The 20,722-nt window shown below is 43.3% G+C and overlaps 1 protein-coding gene across 1 annotated transcript; it reads right to left on the bottom strand.

Annotated features, from left to right (window-relative positions):
- Window positions 1-75: 75 nt before the first annotated feature.
- Window positions 76-9,475, bottom strand: gpr157 (G protein-coupled receptor 157). The gene is made up of 4 exons (XM_005732868.2): window positions 8,690-9,475; window positions 3,492-3,705; window positions 1,354-1,548; window positions 76-1,029 (listed from the first exon to the last, which is right to left on the bottom strand). The coding sequence occupies exons 1-4, from the start codon at window positions 9,070-9,072 to the stop codon at window positions 823-825; spliced, it is 999 nt and encodes a 332-aa protein (XP_005732925.1). The 5' UTR covers window positions 9,073-9,475; the 3' UTR covers window positions 76-822.
- Window positions 9,476-20,722: the final 11,247 nt, after the last annotated feature.

Genomic DNA, 20,722 nt, shown 5'->3' with positions numbered 1-20,722 from the left:
TCTGAAAGATGTTGAAACTAATGCCTTGGGAAATAAGTAAGAGTTTTAAAAGTAAAAGGAGAACAGCAGTTAGAGCAAAGTTGATCATGTATTTATTCCTTTAAATAGAAAATGATGATCATCTACCCAAAAATGTAACAATATAGTATCTCCAGTGAAAGAGAAGTCAAGCTAACAGGTAGAATAATGCACAGCTCTTTAGATGTGAGTAAATGCATTGCTCCTGTCTTTGCTTCAGGAGTAGTGTATTTAGAGCTTCTGGCCACATTTGTTAATGATAGAAAAAAGAAAAAACACAAAAAATTACAGTATAATTGTGACCTAAAGCGACAAAGCTTTACCTGTTTCTCTGTTGTTTGTAACATAACCGGGCCAACAAAAGTTTCTCCCCAAATTCACAATACTCGGATACTAGAAAAACAAACAACAACAAAAATCCTTCACAGTGTTAACCTGAGTACAGTACATGGTAAGCAGAGCTCCTTCAGACCTCCTTCACTTTCTTTGGAAGGGGAAGTGAAATCATCAACACACACCAACCCAAAGAAAAACCAAACAAAACACTTTACCCATGTGACCTACAGAACAATAAATGCAAATAATGCTTCACCTTATGTGTAAATAACATAAAATCAGGCAGCAACACCCCATCACCCACAGTGCAGACACATGACACAGAAGTGCATGCTCCTGCAGAACCTCAAGAAGCCATCGCACGAGCACTTTGTGTGATGAGGGTTCGAGGTGAAGTAGAGAACTCCTCCTCCCTTCATGTCACCCTCTTTGCTTTGCCTTCATCTTCTCATTGCACCGAACAAAGTCTCATCTGTCGGCGTGGCCTCGTTCAGTGCCGTCTTCTTCTCTCCGGGCAGTTGCGTCCTGCTCGGGTAGCAGCCTGTGCGAGCGCTGCGCCTCTGCTCGACATTGGGAGCAGGATGTGAGCGCGGCGCAGAGGCGCGTGCGGATCGGCTGAGTGAACAAGACGAACATGACGCAGTTGGCTGCTCCCTGCAAGGTGTTGCCAATCCCCTGTGGGATCAGACGAAAGAGGGGTTTCAGATGAGGGCATCATGATGGCTTATTCCAGAGAAATAAAAAGTCTTTATGAGTTTTGATGGCAAATGCTTGTTTTATCGGTCAATAAAACAGCACATTTTCATTTATATCATCGTGTTCATAGTGCGTAAAAATGTTTTATGCACACTTACAGTGGCACTATCATGTAATAAAACAGTCCAAACATCATAAAGGCTTCATTTCATTTTCAAGCCATTTAAAAGGAAAATTTACAGTATTTTGAAAATGCTTTGTTACTTTTTAAAAAGGCAAAAAGAGAAAGAAACGTAAACTCACGTGCAGCGTGACCAGTGCTGGGTTCTGTCTGACACTTGAGTCGGCTAGCAGCAGGATAAAGCGCACCGTGCTCCAAATGCGTAGGACGATGAAGATGATGGGGATGAGCGTGAGCTTCACATCAGCCATGGAGGAGAAGGAGTGGGCGGGAGGCCTGTTGGCCAAGATGGGACGGTACTCAGAGAGGGCTGCATGCTGCGTCAGAGCATCAAGAGTGAGACCATTAAAAGGAAATAAAGAAAGAGAGAAAATGTGTCATCAAGAACATCAGATAACTTTCACACTACTAGGCAGATATTTGAGGGAGATACAGAAACCCTTTCATTACACTATATCATTTTTGGTTTTTTTAAAAACAACAAGCCAAACTGCAGAAACTAAGTACATCCAATTCAGTAGCTTATAGAACCACCTTTAATAGAAGTTGAAGTAATCATTTTCTGTGTGACTTTATCAGTCTCTAATATCATTGTAGAGGGTTTTGGCCCAATCTTCTACACAATGGTGCTTCCGCTCATTGAGGTTTGTGGGCATTTGTTCATGCACAGCTCTCTTAAGTAAGGTTGAAATCTAGACTTTGACTGGACCTTTGCAGTTGTTCTGTTGGAGATTTGTCTCTGTGCATGAACCTGTTTGGATCAAGCTTTAGCATCCGGACAGATGGCCTCAGATTTGACCCTAGAATACTTTTATACAGAGGAGTTCATGGTTCACTCGGTGACGTCAAGCTGCCAATATCCTGTGGCTGAAAAACAAGCCCAAATCATTACCCATGCACCACTGTGGTTGGTATAAGTCGTTAGTGCTGATATGCTGTGTTTGGTTGCAATTGTGCATGTTTGGTGCAACTTTGCATTTCCAAGCCGTGGTGCCATGTCCTTTTTTAGAGAAAACGTAGCTTCCTCCTGTTAATCCTTCCTGACAAGCCATATTTGTTATTTAATTGTGCTGTCATGAACTTTAACATTTAACATGTTAACTGAGGCCTGTAGAGTCTCTTGGGGTTTTGTTGCAGTTTCTCTAAGCATGCACGGTCTGACTTTGGGATGAATATTCTGGGACATTCACTCTTAGGAATACTGGCAGCTGTCATGAGGTGATCCACACCTGCACACTGACAAAACTTCTGCTTTCACAGAGGTGCACACACTTGATGAAGAACCATTATTCCAGTACATTTGATGAGGAATTCCTGGCTGCTACTTACCCTCCTAATTCTTTATGGACGCGGTAATCGTGCGATTAGATTCTCACGCCGTTTCTTCATTTTTGGCCAGTTTTTGTTAAATAACGACATGGAGCTGTATGTTATGTGTTGTTGTTCATCTGGGGTTTTGCTTACTTCATTTTAACCTGCTCAGGACCAGATGATTGTCTTAACATGTCCTGATATGTAAAACTGAACTTTCTTTTTCCCATGACTGAAAGTTTCTGTTAGGATAAAAGTGCAATATAACAAAGAATGATTTCATCCACAGTCTGACTACCTCTGTAGTGTGTTTCATAATAGTTAGCGTGTTAGGGATAAAGTTTCCTGTCATCCTCTAAGGGAAACAAATCAGTTCCTTTAATGCTCAACTGCTGAAAGTCTGAGTCAGATACAGGAACTGGGATGTATTGATATTCTGTGCATACATTCCTATAGAAGATTTCAGGCTGTGATCAGTATGTTGTTTGGTTGAAATGATTTATGAGCCAGGATGTTTTAAACAAACTGTATTTCCACTTTATGCCCAGGTGATGATTTTAGCTTTCCAAGACTAAATGCAAATAATGATAGGCCAATACATTTTGGGTTTTTTCCCCTGAAGACAACAGTGTCTCTTTCACTCTCTGACTATGATATTAATCATAATGCAGAAGGCACGAGGGGAAGTGTAAGATCAGCTTTTTAATGAATAAAGAAACTTGTTCATGATTCACTCTGTCGACCTGAAAACAGCTGATCACCAGCAGATTTCCAATAAAGGTCAAAGGTTCTGGCTGATTACAGATGAATGTAAATAACAGATCCACTGTGGATCGCTCGTACTGAGTACCGGAGTATTAAGAAGGATGATTTTAAGTGACATATTCAAATAGTCACAAAGCTCTGTGTACACATGACTGATGAATGAGGTCCCTGGTGTCCTCCTCACCGCTATGTGGATGTGCCTCTTGATCAGGATGTAGAGGAAGGGGAGGGTGAGGTACGCCAAGAACTCCCAGATCTTTCCAGTCAGCAGCATCCACAGGACCCGGTCTTGAACGTTGATCCTGACCCAGCACCAGCCCACCGACACCTCTGACGCATCGTAACCAATCTTGTTGAGACTCACAGCTGCAATAGTGATGGCCAGAGGAATTCCCCAGCTGGAACACAAAACAAGGGTCCGGAGAGTAAACACAACAGCTCCGAAGGTCAGAGTCACATTTTTAAACTTTTCCACTGGAGGTTTTTATGTAAATGTTTGACGGGCATGACACCAACACTTGCAGCAAAGACATGTGACAGTGTGTGATAGTAATTTTGTGCTTAAGGCTTTTGTGTGTTACATGGTGCAAACTGCAGAGTCACGGCCAGTTCTGTTGTTGAAGAAGATAAAACCACGAAATGAATTCTGCATTGTTTGCAGCGCTCGTTAGTTTCCCGCCCCCCCATGAAGCACTTCTCCTCTCGTAACGCCACTTTAAAAGGTTACTAGATTTTCATTGCAGTATACACAGCAGCAGACATTTATAAATACCAAAAAGACAGTGCATGTGTCTTAGTGTATATAAGCCTCCATAAATGCCTCTGTTGTGTGATCTCCAGTTCATTGCAGTATCTGAGAACTCACAGAGAGATTGTTAGGATGACAACGGCAAACACTGCAGTGAGGCATACCCATGGGTGAAAAGTGTCCAAAAATAGATCAATTAAACGATGGTACATCACAGTGAGTCAACTCGTTAACAATCAGTGAGGACAAATCATTAACGTGCAGAAGGAAAGTGGACAACAAGGATTAAAATGTGTAAAATAAAAAAATAAAACACTACAAGGGGTCGTCACACTGGGAGGCTCCGCATGTTTGATTGCTGTTTTTACAGTGGAAACAGTGAACCACTAAAATAAACACATTTGTTTTAGCTGTTACATTTTTTACAAAATTGACATGTTAATAAAGAGAAATATATCTGAAGCACTGCTTGTCAATAAAGTGGACACACAGTACTGTGTAAAAATCTTGAGTCACCCCTCATTTCTTTGTATTTTACTTCAGAGGAGCCAGATTTTCTTGGAATTTTTAAAGTACTCTTGAGCAATAGGTCTCCAGGCTTTCTGAGCATCCTCCAAAGTTTTTTTTTTTTTTTTTTTTGGACATTGGCTGTTTTTTCACCCATTTTCAGTCCAGTCCTTGTACCTGAACATTTTCAGAGGAATGCGTTTTTTGTTGTTTTTTCACTTCTTAAGCTACTTAAAAATAACCTATGAGTCATTCAAGCACAAAAAAAGCACGAGACTCAAGGGATGAAAGAGTGTTGTGTCTACACATAACAGACAAGTTGGCAAAAAAACAAACAAACCCATTTTATATCTTATATATTTTATATCTTTAGGGATAAAAATGTTTTTATTTCCCAGAGATTTATTAGTAGAAAACTTGACATGGTGCCCCCTTCCCCCTGACTCTTTGGGCTTGAATTGTAAAAAATGAATCTGTCTGGTAGCTCATTGCCCAGACTTTCCTGTAACTATAAAAATTCACCAAAAATGTCCTATTTTTTTTATTTAGAATCCAAAAATGCATGCCCTCTCAGCATGGTGTGCAGTGTGTCCTTCAAAGAAAATGGGGAAACTGGATGAGTGGAGGACAAAAGAAGAAGTGGCAGGTCTAAAACCTATCTACAGCAGAAGGACAGTGTCTGAAGGTCACATCCTTAAAAACGGGCCTGAGAATGCATCTGGTCCTTCATTTGATTCCTCTACTCTTCACTGAAGCCTCACCAGAAATGGTCTCAATGGAGAGGTGACTGTTAAGAAGACATTTTTAAGGAAGGGAACAAAGTGAAAAAGCCAAAATACACAAGAACTGGAGTGAAAAATCAGTGGCAACATGTCTTATGGAGTGATGAATACAAATATGAAATGTTTGGCTCGTGTCATCATCAGTATGTGTGGAGGAAGTCAGGAAAGAGTGTCTACACAACATTGAGGGTCTACAGTCATCTAGATCGGATGCTGTATCATGGTTGGAGCTGCATTTCAGCCAGTGGCGTTGGAGATCTCGTTAAACTGATTAAATTATGAACACAGAAAAGTGCAGGCAGATTTTGATCTGTTATGCAATGCCATCTGAAGAATGTGACTGGCCACAGCTTCGTTTTTCACAACAATAATCTCAAACACCACACCAGTACAGTAAAGGCATACCTGGATAGAATAACACACAATGGTTCACTATCAGTCATGGCTTCTCCAGAGCTGGACCTCAACATTATTAAAGCAGTGTGTGACCATCTAAAGGTGGCCAACATCCAGAGAAGAGCTTTGAATGTCCTTCAAGTAGCCTGGAGAACTATTCCTGAAGACTACTTAAAGAAATTACAAGAAAGCTGCCTAAGACAGCTCAGACTGTGGTGGAGAATAAAGGCAGCCATACCTAATATTGACTGTCAAGCTTGTTAGAATTGTATAAGGAGTGGGAGTCCCCACCAAGCATCAGTTGAAGGTGAGACCTCCTTTTCTAGCCAATGGTCACTATAGCACATGATGTGAAAAGAAGGCGAGATTAGCTGCTGATTTAAAATGACATAAAGCACCACAGGGAACTGTGCTGTTCCCTCTTCTCTTCACCCTGTACACCTCTGACTTCTGCTACAACTCTGAATTATGCCATATTCAGAAGTTTGCAGATGACACAGCCATCATGGGGTGTATCTGGGATGATCAGGAAGAGGAGTACAGAAGTCTGGTGAGGAACTTGGAGTCACACAAACCACCTGCAACTCAACACCTGAAAGACTAAGGAACTGGTTGTGGACTTCGGGAGGTCCAGAGCAGGTCCACTGCCGGTTCAGATAGAGGGAGAGGAGGTGGTCAAGTACAAGTACCTCGGGCTGTGGGTTGAAACAAACTGGACTGGTCATGCAATACAGAGCACCTGTATAAAAAAGGCCAAAGCCGACTCTACGTCCCCAGGAGGCTGAGCTCTTTTAACATCTGCAGGAAGCTCCTGAGGATGTTTTACCAGTCGGTGGTTGCTGGAGTACTTTTCTATGCTGTGGTGTGCTGGGGGAGCAGCACAGCAAAGAAGGACTCATCCAGGCTGGAGAAACTGATCAGGAAGGCTGGCTCTGTGGTCGGCATGAAGCTGGACACTCTGGTGACAGTGGCAGAGGAAAGGACACTAAAAAAAATTGCTGGACATTATAGACAATGTTGGGCATCCTCTGCACACGACCATAAACAACCAGAGGAGTCTGTTCAGTGACAGGTTGCTTCTCCCAAAGACAAGAACCAACAGACTTAAAAACTCCTTTGTCCCACACGCCATCAAACTGGGAGAGGGAGGGGAGACAGGAGGACAAAGGAGGGGGGGACAACTAAGCTGTAGTGCCTTTTCACTGTGCAATACTTTTTGTTAATAACCAACGGTGCAATAGACTTCAATACTTGAAATGTGCAATTCCCTTGTATTCTTATTCCTATTTATTCTATTTATCCCTTTTGTATATTCTTTATTTATATGTGTCTCTGTATTTATATATGTGTATATATGGTATTCTGCTCACATTCTGTAACTTCTGTTGGTGCTGTGCTTTGGAAACCGAATTTCCCAGAGGAATCCACCCGAGGGATTAATAAAGTTCTGTCTTTATCTTATCTTATATCTGCATAGTACAGACTCAATTTGATTGATTTTAAGGAATTTTGATAAGAAAAAACAAAAAATGTTTTGTTCTACAGAAGAAAAGAGCAGGGTGGACATGTTGGGGATGTTTTTGACCATGAAACCAGAAAACAATGAATGTGAGGAAGAGGAAGAGTGGGATGAATGAAAAGCTTTGAAAATAAAATATTGTCTTTTTGGCTGTTATTGAACTCATTTATCCACAAATAAATCACCAAAGTTTCAGTAACAGAAATTCTGACAGTATGACTGAATGTTGTCAGTGATACATTTTAAGTTGGGGTGTTTTCTTTTTTCTGTTTTTGCTGGTAGTGAAAAAAAAAAGGCGAGGCACGGTTCAGACGGCGATCTATTGCAGGACAAACACACAGAGACACTCACTAATTCAGAATCACCAGTTAGCCTGACTTGTATGTTTGAGGATGGGAAGCTGGAGCACGCTGGCACGCAGAGAACATGCGTACTCCACACAGGACCCTCGCTCTGTGAGGCAGCAGTGCTAACCGCAGCACAAACATGTAAATGCCTTTTCAGTGAAGTATGTGGAAAACCCCCCATACGTAAATGGTGTTCACAAAATATCGCTTTGAAAGTAGTTATTGTATCATTATCTCTTCTAAGTAAACAAACTTTTTAAAAATACAAATGAGGCAAGGCTTTACAGCCCCCCCCCCCCCCACGCCCCCTGTAGATCCGCCCCTGAGTTAGGACGACTCTGTAGGCTTGAAGTGTACAAAATAAATGCTTTAAATGACAGAAAAAGTTCTGGTAGCTCATTGCTCAGACTGTCCTGTAATTATAAAGCTGGAAGTTTTTGTTAATTCACAAAAAAGTCCTATTTTATTCATTTAGAATCCAAAATGCCAGATTGGATTCTTTGCCTGACCATTTCTGGCCCCCGGGGCCTTATGTTTGACACCCTTGGTGTAATGGATTTGTAGGGAGTCCCTTATTCAGTGTTCGTATCCAGAGAAACACACACGGAGGATCCAGGTTGTCCTGGTAACATCAGCTGGTGAGAAAACAAGTGAGCACGTGTCATGCATCAGCTGATTTATGAACATTCGTCACGTGAACTGATCCAATAACTCCATGGTTAATATTTGAAAACTCACTAGGTCCCACCGTGATGTCAGCACGTCACCCCGTTATGCGGTGTAACGTCAGGACGTAGCTTGGCAGTAAACTGGAGTTTTGCGCCAACTTTCAGAGTGTTACAAAATAAAGTAGATGCACGTTAAGTGAGCCAAAGCGGTTTGTGTTTGTGGTCTAATTCCCAGTTTAAAGGAGCCGTTTTGAATGTGCAGCTTTTAACAAGTCGCTGTTCAAAATCTCAGAAAATATGACGTAAACTCAACTTAAGGGGGGGGGGGGCAATTGCCGAAATCCCAAGATGCTTCAGGGCGCAGGTACCACCGGAGCAGGTTTAGTAAACAGATAACACTCCGCGGGTTGCTTACCTGACGAGGTGGAACACCAACACGAGGCTGTCAGCGACTCTTTGGTTGGCCCTCACGATGAACACGTACAGGTAAACGGCGATGGCCACGGTCCAGAAGAAGGAGCTGGTGTTGGCGAAAGTGGAAATCGCTCCCTGAGCGACGCACTCCCCCGAGTTTGTGCGGAAGACGCTCCACACTCCGAAGGCGTAGGAGACGGCGGAGAGCCAGTCAGACACCGAGAGGTAAACCAGCAGTTTCCTCGGAGTTGTCCTCAAATCCGACCAAATAATGTAGGTGAGGATAATCAGAGAGGAGCCCAGGAAAGATAGCGCGCACGAGAACAGCACGATCACCTGCTCGAACAGATACACCTCGGTCTGAGTCTGAGTCGCGTTTGCCATCGTGTAGCGCGATCAGGCACGAGCTGCAGTCGTCTCGCGGACACCGCAGTCTCTGTTTGTTTGTAAACACCTTTCTTTTCCCGGCCGAGCGCACTGGTTTTATTCTGGATGTTCCCAGGGGCTCTCCACATTATTTTCCCTTAAGGCCAGGCGACGGTTTAAAAACACTCCGTCCAGTCGAGCCACATGACTTGAAAAAAAAAACAAAAAACTTCTACTGCTTTTAAGGGAGTCAAACAAAACTTTTCACCCAGCTTAAAGCCCTCCTTCCCCGCCGCCCCCTCACCAACCGGAACCCAAAGCAGAAGTTAAGTCAGCTGGTAACCTACAGGCACTCAAAGGGTCTATTTTTGAGTGTAATTGTCTCAGTTTGTGCTGTCCAGCTTTGACATAAAGTGCCACACACGGCACATGACAGCATGATGAAACCGCTTCCCCATTCCTGTCATGGTTTCGCATAAAAGGATTCGCTGCTCAGGTTAGAAAATGACGTCTGATTTTATTTTAATAACTATTTTGTACATGAATAAAAAAAGATACACTTCACATAAATATAAGCTGGCACAAGTGCATTGAATAACAAGACGCATTCATTTTTATATAAATGTATGTAGAAGTTGATAAAAAGTGACTGAATTTTGGCTTCAGAAAGTGCAGTATTGCAAAGTAGGCAATCAAAACACATGAATAGGTGGTGGCACCAAAGCAGAAGTGTCATCAAAGAGCACAGAGGAACTGAATAAATAAAAGCGAAACAAAACATAATTTAAAAGTACATCAGCTGTGAACATGATGGGCAGCAGAAAATTCAAACATTGAAATGTTTTTATTTGAATTATTTGATGATGTTGTAAACTACAGGACATAGATTGCATCTAACAAATATTTTCATGGTTTCACTTCATTCTTCTTTGCAAGGTAAAAAAAAAAAGCATTTAAAATTGTGTATCCAAAACCTCCCTGTATTAATCCTCAGGTATACAAAAAAGGGAAAAAGCTGCAAATGTGTGAAAGTGATTAAATCTGAAGCATAGTTATTTAAAACACCCAATCATGAATATAAAAGCCTTCATGGGTGAATTTAAATGTAGTCAAAGGACCAATTAAATTTTGAATTCACGATAACCCATCCTGCAGTAAGAGTTGGAATCTCAGCTTTCTGGGGCAATGAGTTCATTTTTAAATAAAAGCATAATTTTGCCTGAAATTACATTTCTATTAGCGACGAGTTCACTGTGCACAGAAATAAAGGAGAAGCTAACAACTAACATCTGGCTTGCCTCCTGTCCCGAGTGCTGATGATTCTTTGGTGGCCTTGTGATTTGCAGTTTACCAAAGAAGTGTGATGTAAAACGGTTTAGAGCCCTCGGAGCGGTGACCTTGTGTCAGAGCAGGACTTTTACTGCTTCTGCATTACTGCAGCCCAGAAAAACCTGCAACCCCCTTGTTTTAGTGTTTGCAGCAGTGCAGCAGAACATTGGTGGGGGTTTTTTTTCTTTGTCTTTTTTCCCTTGCAGACTGCAGCAAACTCGGCATCTGCATTATCGCCTGAATCACACCATCGACAGACAGTTTAAGACACTGTTTTGTATCGAGCATCAAAAATCAGAAGAACGTGTGTGTGTGTGTGTGTGTGTGTGTGAGAGTGTGTGAGAAAGCCTAAATTAATGTGCACCTGACTCATCTGCACACATTAGGTCGTCTTTGGTCACACAGAAATATTCTCACCTTGCACTAAATAAAAAGTGTTCTTTTTTTAATGTAGTCCAAAGGGCCTTTCTGCAACACTTTTGCATTATTACAAAATTCTTGTGTTAAGTAAGGAAAGAGGAAAATATATAAATCAGTATTTATCTAACTTTATTTATAATGCTCCTTTTCTACAGCAGCAATATGTCACAAATAAAGTATCAGGCACATAAATCAAGAATTAATCATATCCACTTTCTTTTTGTTTGTGTGCTACATCCAGAAATATCTGTGGAGCAAATTAAATTAAGGGATCAAAAACATGCATTTGCAACTGAAAAAAAGTCATAGTAAGCCAAGCTGTATTTTCTGAATGAAAGGGCTTTCGTTTTGTCTCAATGAAAAGGAAAAAAAAAGGCAAAGGTTTCACAAATTGGCGCAGCAGCGTTTGATCAAAAGCATGCCGGGAGGTTTGCTTTCAGTCACAAGATGGCAGCAGAAGATCATGATAGTGCAACAGACAGTGTGGAAGTTTGACGCTTTGATCCGTTTTCTAAATATTGCGGAGGCCGTGCGCTCGGTCGATCTCTCCTCAGTTAATTCTCTTAGGAGGGTCGAAAACTTACAGTGCCAGCTCCCAGTTTCCTCCCTCTCAGCTGTGATCCCGGGGCTTCTTATTGCGAAGAATTTCTGCGGCAGTATACTTGCTGATTGCTTCATTCTCACTCCTCACAACAACCAGCTAAGACACTGCCAGAGAAACACCCACAGCAGCCGCGTCCAACCACCCGACTCCGGGCTTGCTCTCCCCAGCAGGGTCCTGACTGGTCTTTGGTGCATGTGTCCACCTGCGAGCCTGGCACTGCTGACGCTTTCCATTCCCAGATTCGTGGTGATGGTGTTGTTGATGGTTGTTGGAAGGCAGTGGCCTCACACTGAAAGCCCCCCTCACCTCGAGGGTGGCGTGGTGCTCTGGCAGCTCTGTAAGAAAGCAGGAGGAAATGTTAGTAGTTGTTCATTAAGTGTATAAGTATAGAGGCCCTTTCTGCTCCCTGACTGAGATTTACACAACTACAACGCACAGACGAGCCCACGTTGCGCTTCATGAAGTGAACCCCCGAGCTTGTTTCCAAACTGATTTCTTGATCTCCTCCTAGCCGGTTTGTGCAGCATCACTTTAAGTGCACACAACTTTGGCAAACACAAACACCCCCGAACTAAGAATAGGCTTGCCATGACTCATGATTTTGCAACAAAAAAGCTCGGTTTGATTTAGCTCTCAACTATTTGTGTGGCTGCCAGCCTTGCTTCTGTTTTTTTTGGGGGGGGTGGTTATGTCTTTTTTTTTTTTAATGTCATTTTTTTTTTTACTCTAGCTCCATACAGTGCTAGTCTGTGTTTGTGTACCTCAGGGACCACAGCTAAAACGCTATCAGTTGCGTTTGCTCGCTGCAGTGCTATTTTGGGCTGGCTGACCGCTCCATACTGTCGTCTCCCTGTGGACACTGCTTTGCTCGCAGGACAGCATGGATACTAGAGACCGGTAGGCACATGCTCTTAAACGAAGGAAGAGAGGACGTTCCGTAGAGGGAGGAACGTCTGGAAAACAAACAGTTTGAATTACATCAACTATCCGCTGTTATTGCTTCTGAATTCTGCAGCAAGGCTATTTGTGGCCCTCTGCGTCGGCTTCTGGTCTATCTTGTGACGTACTTTTTGGTTGTATAACTGGAAATTCCTGCGTTTTTATTTGTGGTTTAAGCATTTTGACCTTTTTGAAATTCTAAGAAAGCACTTTATGACGCTCTGAAGCTTCTTGCCTGAAACAAACACAAAATTTGTATTTGTCAGCGTCTGTCTTCACACACACACACACATGCACAACTGATGTCCACAGACAAACGCAGAGGTCGCACCTTGACCTGCTTTCACCAAGCAGCTGCATCCTTGTCCCTTTGTGCGTTCGCAGCGAGTTAGATGCCGCCTTCGCTGAGCACATGATGACAGGAATTCCTTCCTGTTCAGACCTTGAGGTAATCCTGATACAGGAACGAAGAATGGCAGGGAAAACTAAACCCTGCCTGCTAAATGAATGGCCGGCCACCCCACCGCCTCTCACAGCAAACAGCAGCGAGCCTCGACTAACAAGCCTTTCCACAAATGCATTTAAAGCCTCAGGCACGGCTCACCTCTTCTCACAGATTTCCCTATTGTAATATTTCCGTAGTATTGTCCAAACCTGGGGAAAAAAACCCTTTTTTACAAATATTAGTCAGAGGTGTGGATGAATACTGCTCGAGCGGACTTAGTAAGGGATTTAACCGGATAAATAAATGCTGTTTTGTGGTTTAACCTGTTAAGTACATCTTAATTTAGCTGGAGGGGGATGTGTCCAGACGATGCAGCTAACACTAAATTTTTGTTATTATCACCACATCTGCACAAGCTAAATGAAAAGATAACAATAACGCTTTTCATCAAGTGTTTTCTTTTTTTAGCGTTTTGCTTATTGTGCGTTTTATCTTTGTTGTGGCAAATTAATTGCACTCGGTGTGCACAGGGAGGTGGAGGAAGTGCACAACACGAACAAAATTGCATCTCATTTTCACGTGTGCGCTGTTAGTGATATCAGGTTTTTTCATACTTATTATTTCACACCACTCATATCGCAGTACGAGTTGTTTTCTAAATTAATCGACTGTCATTTAACAAAATAAAACCTTGACAGTAAAGATTTGGGGAAAAAAGTGTTTAGGTATTTTTGGGAAGATCAAAACAAAATCATTAATGTTTAATTATTATAAACAAATTAAAGTCTTTTAAAAAATATTTAAAGTTTTATTTTATATTCCCTTAAAAATACCCTTGTTTCTTTTGTAGGAAAAGTGAAACTAAACATTTTTATTGTCCTTTTTGATCCAATATGTATTTTCCTGTTGCTAAATTATGATTTTATTTTTTATTTTTTATTTTTTAATTTGAAAAGGAAACGCGTGAAAGCTAATGTAAATGAACAAGCCTGGTTTAAGATGTTAACGTGTCATCGATGGCTTGTAAGAGAGCATCATTTGGTCCTTTGTGGTGTAACTAAAAGCTTTAAATATCAGATTAAAATTGACTCGTAAAAACACACACACACACAAAAACACAAAAAGATTTGTGTTAGTGTTAGACGTGTGTAATCTGGAGTGTCAAACGTAACATTGCACATGGTGCACATAGCGTTTGCCTCAGAATAGCTTTTGTTTAAATAACCGTGGGACTCTGTAGGTCTACAGTTTCTGACATATTCAGCCTCCAGGCAACAATTTTCCCCAGCAACACTTCACCAAAACACACACACACACGTGTACAAACCCCAGGCTGGCCTATACTTCCTGCTCATGGTGGATCCCTCTGCTGTCAGGCCTCACGATGTGTAATCCAAACGAGAGAGAGAGAAAAAAAATCACATTCACCCACTTTACCTCACTTCCCCGTTTCTCCTCATGTCACTCTGCTGCACATTTCTTGGTTGATCAACGCTTCCACAAACCTAATCATCTGATGGCAAACAGTGACATCAGTATGTACTGAAGGGCCGTGCTGCTGAGCAGTTTAACACATGCACAACACGCTCACATCGGCATACATGACATGCGAGCTTAGCCTCTCGTAGTCTTTTTTTTTTTTTTACTTTTATTTTTAGAACAATTTTAAAACATATTTGGGTTTGAGCTAAATGAATCTACACGCCAAACTGCAGTGTGTTAATAATTAAATAGAACAGAGTCTCACACTCAGCTTGCACTACCCCTGGTTGCCAGAGAGAGGGGAAAAAAAGAGTTTCCCCAGTAACTATCTTCCTGCTTGACCACACACAACTAAAATACACAGATCATAGTGTGTTGGACACTAAATGATTATCACCTGAGTTCTCGGGTGATTAATGTATTTGAGTTTTTACCGGCCTGCATGAGTTTTTACAGTAGGGTTTATCAGTGCTGTGTGATAATGTGTGCCAGCGTGGACAGACTGGCCTTCGTTTATCTGCTTCTCTGTGTACACTGTTCCTAATCTCATTTCGCTTCCTGACTGACATGCTGATGACATTTGTCTTCTGAGAACCAGGGCCGCTCGAATCGTCTGTCACACCGTCTAGTCGCAAACTCGAATCAGATCCCGCTAGATACAAATCACTTCTGAGAAACGAGGACCTGTTATTAGGGCTGCCACGATTAGTCGACTAGTCACGATTATGTCGACTATTAAAATTGTCGACGACTAATTTAATAGTCGACGCATCGTTTGAAGCTTTGTAAGATCACAAAGGACGCAGGAATGAGTAGTAGGATTTAAGAGTGTAATAACGGACTGAAACAGAAGATGGCAGCACTGCATGTACAAGGATGCCAGCTGCCGTTAAACCCCGAAGAAGAAGAAGCTGTGTCCCAGAATTCATAGCGCAGCCCAGCTCAGTTTCCAACAATGGCGGCAGCTAGTTAGTTTTAACTTTACTCTTATTATTCTTTCTGGGTCACAAAATAAACGTTTAACATATTTTCAGGCGAGAATGTAGCTGTGTAAACCTCAAATATCTGCTCAGTTTATCAAGACACCACATATTTTCAAAAGCGCTCCGACGTTTTCGGAGACGTCTGTTACCCACTAGCTCGTTAGCTAGGCGGGGGCAAGGCTAACTAGAGCCGTGAGAACACCGGACTCCCGGCAAATCGTTTTCAAACCCACCGCCGTCTTTCGCTAGTCAGGTTAAACATATATATAAGTCACTTAGATAACTTAAAAATGTTATTGTTTGGCTTTCTTTAGTATTTTATTTGTTCCTGAGTAAATCGGTTTGGCTGAGATTAAAGTTATAGTTTTTGCACAGCTAAAACTGTCAAGCAGACAGCTGATTATCAGAAGTGTGAGACGCTGGAGAATATACTCCGGTGTCCTGTTATATTTTAGAAAGCAAGGAGTTTATTAAACTTCACCGAAACAATCTGCAAATTTCATTAAAAATTAATAAACTACCATCTTGTCTTTATTTTTAGTTAGCACAAACACTTCAAGCTGTAAGCTAATGATAGTTATATAAGACCAGATGCTGCTGGTGCAATAAGCTGTACGCTGTACGTCCAATGGATGATGATCTGATTAGTCGACTAATCGCAAAAATAATCGGTGACTAGTCGACTATCAAAATAATCGTTTGTGGCAGCCCTACCTGTTATAAAGCCTTTCGCTCTCGGCTCTCTTGGGGCTTTTCAGGAGGGGAAAGATGCGGCCTGCTGGGTCTCCTGTTGGAAAACTGGCTTTCAATATGAATACCAGAGAAAACAATAACAAAAACAGCTGCCCTTCTCCGTGAGGATCAAGACGAGATGATGAAAGGGTCACTCATCCTGCCACTGTGCAACTGGGTACTGTGTTTGGGTGTATCATAGCTTTCGCTAACCTTTTGTGTACCATGGGATTAAGCCAGCATCAAAACTCAAGCTTGGACGCTTCTACTACTTGCAGTGGTTTAAATTATCGTTTTCTAATTTAGATTTACAGGCTGATCTGAAGGCCTCAGCCTGGCATCATTTTAATTCCCCTGAACTAGTTGGTGTTTCTGAAAATTTCACTCAGTTTCAGCAGAAGTGCACAGGTCCTCAGAAGTGTTCAGCTGTAGCATTGTTGTGTATGTCAGAGGCATCTGTTTACACACAGTTTGGACACTCACCAGTTAGCCAGGCAGCAGCAGAGGTCCACCATCCAGCGTGATCTCCAGCGGGTGCACTCAACGTGTTGGCATCAACAGGAGTCTGTTCACGGGCTCTCCCGATGTGTGGGTCACTTCACTCTGGAAAAACTGTTGACCACCAGCCTCTTGCCTCTCCTCCTGTGGCTGCCTCTCCTCCTGTGGCTGCCTCTCTCTCTCTCTGTCTGTTCAGTCAGGCAGTACAACAAGTCAAGGCATGTTCCAACACGCCACCAACAGCCGGGCTGGATGTATGAGCCTGCACAGGGGGAGGAGCAGAGGATCAGAGAGGGGGGAAACCCAGAAAAGACCCAGCATGACTCAGCCTGCTTTGGTCAGTTAGCGTAGCTTTCAGTCTGAGCACTTTAACACATGAGTTAGTCTTCGAAGGTGCATTATGACTTATTCTGTGTGACATGCTTAAGTCATTTAAGTCAGAAGCAGAGATGAGGAGATGCTCTAATGGGTGACGACTGCTGAAAATGTGTTAGACAGAGGAGCGCTTTTTTAAAAAACTGCTCTGACTTCCTGGCCCACGTCTGGCTGCAGGCGGTGACTGCTTTGTCTTTTCACTTTCTGTGTCCTGCCGGTGGAAGCAGCTCAAAATGTCTCTGTCCCAACCTCCCAGTCTTTGTCAGCTGAAGCTGAATTTAGATTCAAGTAGATGAAATGTCTTTTACAGAGCTGCTGTTCACCCATGCTCTTATTAGCATTAGTCCTACTTAATCTTTAACACAGAAGAACAAATACATTATAGCATACTAATAAAAGGTGCTGATTCATTAAATCTTCGTTGGGTTTTTTGTTTTGTTTTTTCCAGTAACTCAGCGGGTCACATCAATTACAGATGAAGTCCGTCGGCATGAATTATGAAACTGCAAAAAATCACAGAGAACGCATCAGCAAAGATATGAAACGCTGTGAAATATTAATTGCTTCCTGGAAAAGTGACATTTTTTAGTGAAATCAAAATTTCTAAACTGTTTATTAATGCAGCGAGAAAAGAAAAGGTGCAGTATACAAGTGTGCTTTACGTGTCCATTTATCTGCTGACACATTAAACTGCATTAAATGTGCAGAATCATCAGCATCCATGAGTGCTAATTATTCAAACCTGCTTTGCTGTTAGCTGGGGTTTTTTTTTTTTCGTTACTAGAGCAGGCCTGATGCCGGTTCATCACTGCTGTAGTGGAAGTTGATCACTAGGCAGATTCTGGGAACAGCGGTAGGAGCCAGCTCAGCAAAACTCACCTGCTACTATATGGTCTGAGTTTGGCTGCCTGAGCATCTCTGAAGTTGCACTGTACATCAGTGCTGCTGCTCTTCACTGCAGCCTGTCAACAGACTGATGACCTTATCAATGAAAGAGCAAAGTCACCGCGATGTTACGCCCTGAAAGAGCTCAAAGCACTTTTGGCTCGGCTCGGAGCCTCGTCTTTGCCCACCCCTTAACAGCAACTAGAGAGGCAGCTTTGTAAAAGAGCAGACGAGGTTCATTTTCCTGCCGTTAGCTGCCTTAATTTATTGGAAGTAGTGTTGCGGCACCGCACAGAAGTATTTTCACAAAGTGCCGGCAGTAGTTTCACCAACTGACTTGGCTGATAATTTATGCAATTTACTCATGAGTGAAATATGGGTATCCGCTGACGTAGCCCCGCTTACTGGAACGTATCCCTGCACTTCAGTACAGAACTGTAGTTATTCATCCTCCTACCTGCAACAGACTGCAGCTGAAGCCTGAGATTTGCATCTGTGTCAGTTTGGGATGGGGGGGTGGGAGAAGGAACCCCTAGCCCAGCAAGTTCAAAGCTTGCTGCATTGATTACATCATCGGAACTGGAGTGCTGGAACGGGACAATGCACCATCAGAGGGGAGGGAGGGAGGGGGGGCAATCGGCTAATCTCACCAGTGCCTCCCTGTGGTGCTCCATGGGCAGTGTGTGGGGGTAGGGGAGGTTGGGGGTGGGGGGTCTTTCCCTCTCGCTCTCTCTGCCTCTGTCTCTAAGCTCAGCACAGTCCAGCACATTGCAGGACGGCCTGCTCTGCCATGCAGGGTCATGTGACATCAGGACTGTCTGAGATTTTCTGAGAGGGAATGATGCTCTTTGGTGTATTTCCTCCTGTGTGTGTGTGCGTGCGTGTGTGTGTGTGCGCACTCTTGCATGTGTGCCATTACAGGCCAGCACTGCAGGAACTCAGCTGCTGCAGGACACTGCAGGATTGCTGTTCTGCTGCTGGCTCTCTGTCTCCTGCTTCTCTCTCTCTCTCTCCTTTCTCTATTCACTCAAGCAAATTGCTCAAGGAGGATGGTGAGAGCATGTGCTGCATACTTTTTCAGCAGGGACGGAGGGGTGGGGGGTGCGTGGCTGAGAGAGAGGAGGAGGAGGAGGGGGCAGAATCACAGAGGTGCAAAGCATGCCGGTGAGGCGCTCTGCTGGGCAACTGTACCTCTGAGAGAGACTACAGTAGAGAAATTGGAGATGAGGAAAGAGGAGGAGGAGAAGGTGGGAGGTGGGGGGAGGGCAGAAGCGAGGTGCAAGGAACATCAGGTGAGTGCGGCAGTTCCCTTCGCTGGCAGTGTAGCACCCACCCTCAGAGAAAGTGTGAGCAGGAGAACTGCAGATGTTCCGAGATGATGTCAAGCTCCGGATGTAGCACAGACCCTTTAGTACAGTTTGTGATCATCATTGTGCCCGTCTGCCTGCAGTGGGTAGAAACAGAAAGTCCAGAGAAACGCCTTGGACTCCAGCCTCACCAAACTGACAATGCAGGGCCGGCTTTTTCAAGGTCTTAGCACAGTTACCCGAGGTGAACTCGGAGCTGACCGTGTAGCCAAGTGAATTCACCATTCACACCTTCCATACTGGTTTCCAAGCATTTGTAATACTTTGACTTTTATAAGAAGCTTTAACCCCCATAAACAATTTATACATTGTTTCTGAAACAGAGATGCTGCAATGAAACAAAAGTAGCAACGTCTTCTTTTAGAGCAAAGTTGCTGAAATATTGCTGCTGCAACGATAGAAAAGATTGGTCCTGCTCTAGGACGTCTTTTAAAAGACTAAAACGTAATAATTAAATGAAACAGAAAGCATTCATCTTCCACAGTTTCGTGCCAAAGTCTCTACAGAGTAGCACTCTGATGTGAAATCCCCTTATAGGATGGCAGAAAAGTCCCAGTAACTACAGCACAACTTCATGACTGCACCACAGCTCCCCTGTCCCAAACAGGCCACTGTAGCCTCATTCTCATTTCCCCATTTAGCACTCAGACACTCACACAGTCCAAGATCCCTGAAAAATCCTTCTCACCAGTTCCCAGCATCATACTTGCAATGAAAACACGCTGGTTAACATAAATGCACAGCTAGCCGAGAAAAGTAGAGCTCAGGCTGCCTGTCGTCATCTTAAAAGCTAGGTCAGCAAAGATGAAACTCTCCACTGGTGTGGAGAACTCTGCATCCTGGTGAGTTTTTTTTGTCCTTGTGTCAAATAGCGAGTCCTCTGGACCAGCCGCTATCTGACACGCTGGCTGCTATTTCCAGCCTGTACCATGTGTTAAACATGGATGAGGGAGCAGTGGAGCCTGACTGCTAACTGACTGGTTTTCTGGCAGACTGCTGCCTGGTTTAATGCTGGTGCAGAGGAGGCTGAAACTGATGAGACAGAAGCCGCCAGGAGCTCTAACACTGCAGGCATACACACCGACATACACATATCAACTCCTGCAAGGCTCATTTATTATTATAATAATAAAAAAAAGTATACAATCCTACAGAAAGAAGAGCCCATCATAGAAGAAGGCAAACAAGTTAAATAAGACTAGAGAGGAAAGGAAGGTATACCTACGGACGAGCCTCTGACCGCATCTCTCACACAGGAAGGAGAGGAGGAAAACTTCTCTGCACTCACTCTGAGCCTCCTGGTTGCTGGTGATGTGCTTTCATGGCGCGGCAAACTTGACTGCAGCATTGCCTCCTGAACAGAATGACATTGTTTGCTCTCTCTCTCTCCCTCTCTCTCTCTCTTCCTTTCTCCTCCTCCTCTTCCTCCTCCTGTACACGCTTGCTCCCCCTCCTCTTCTTTGCACGCTTGCTGGCAGCATAAACTGCACAGCTCAGCAGTGTTCCCCCACTGCCGCAGCAGATCCTGCATGAGCTCTGCGTATCTGAGTGGGATGGGACTTTTAAAGGGGAACGCAACCTCCAGGGTCAGTGTGTGTGTGTGTGTGTG

Source organism: Pundamilia nyererei, unplaced genomic scaffold (genome assembly GCF_000239375.1).
Source record: "Pundamilia nyererei isolate P.nyererei 1_Seehausen unplaced genomic scaffold, PunNye1.0 scaffold00049, whole genome shotgun sequence".
Lineage (NCBI taxonomy): Eukaryota > Metazoa > Chordata > Actinopteri > Cichliformes > Cichlidae > Pundamilia > Pundamilia nyererei.
Note: the sequence above shows the minus strand (reverse complement) of the source record. Positions and strands in the feature narration are given on the sequence as shown.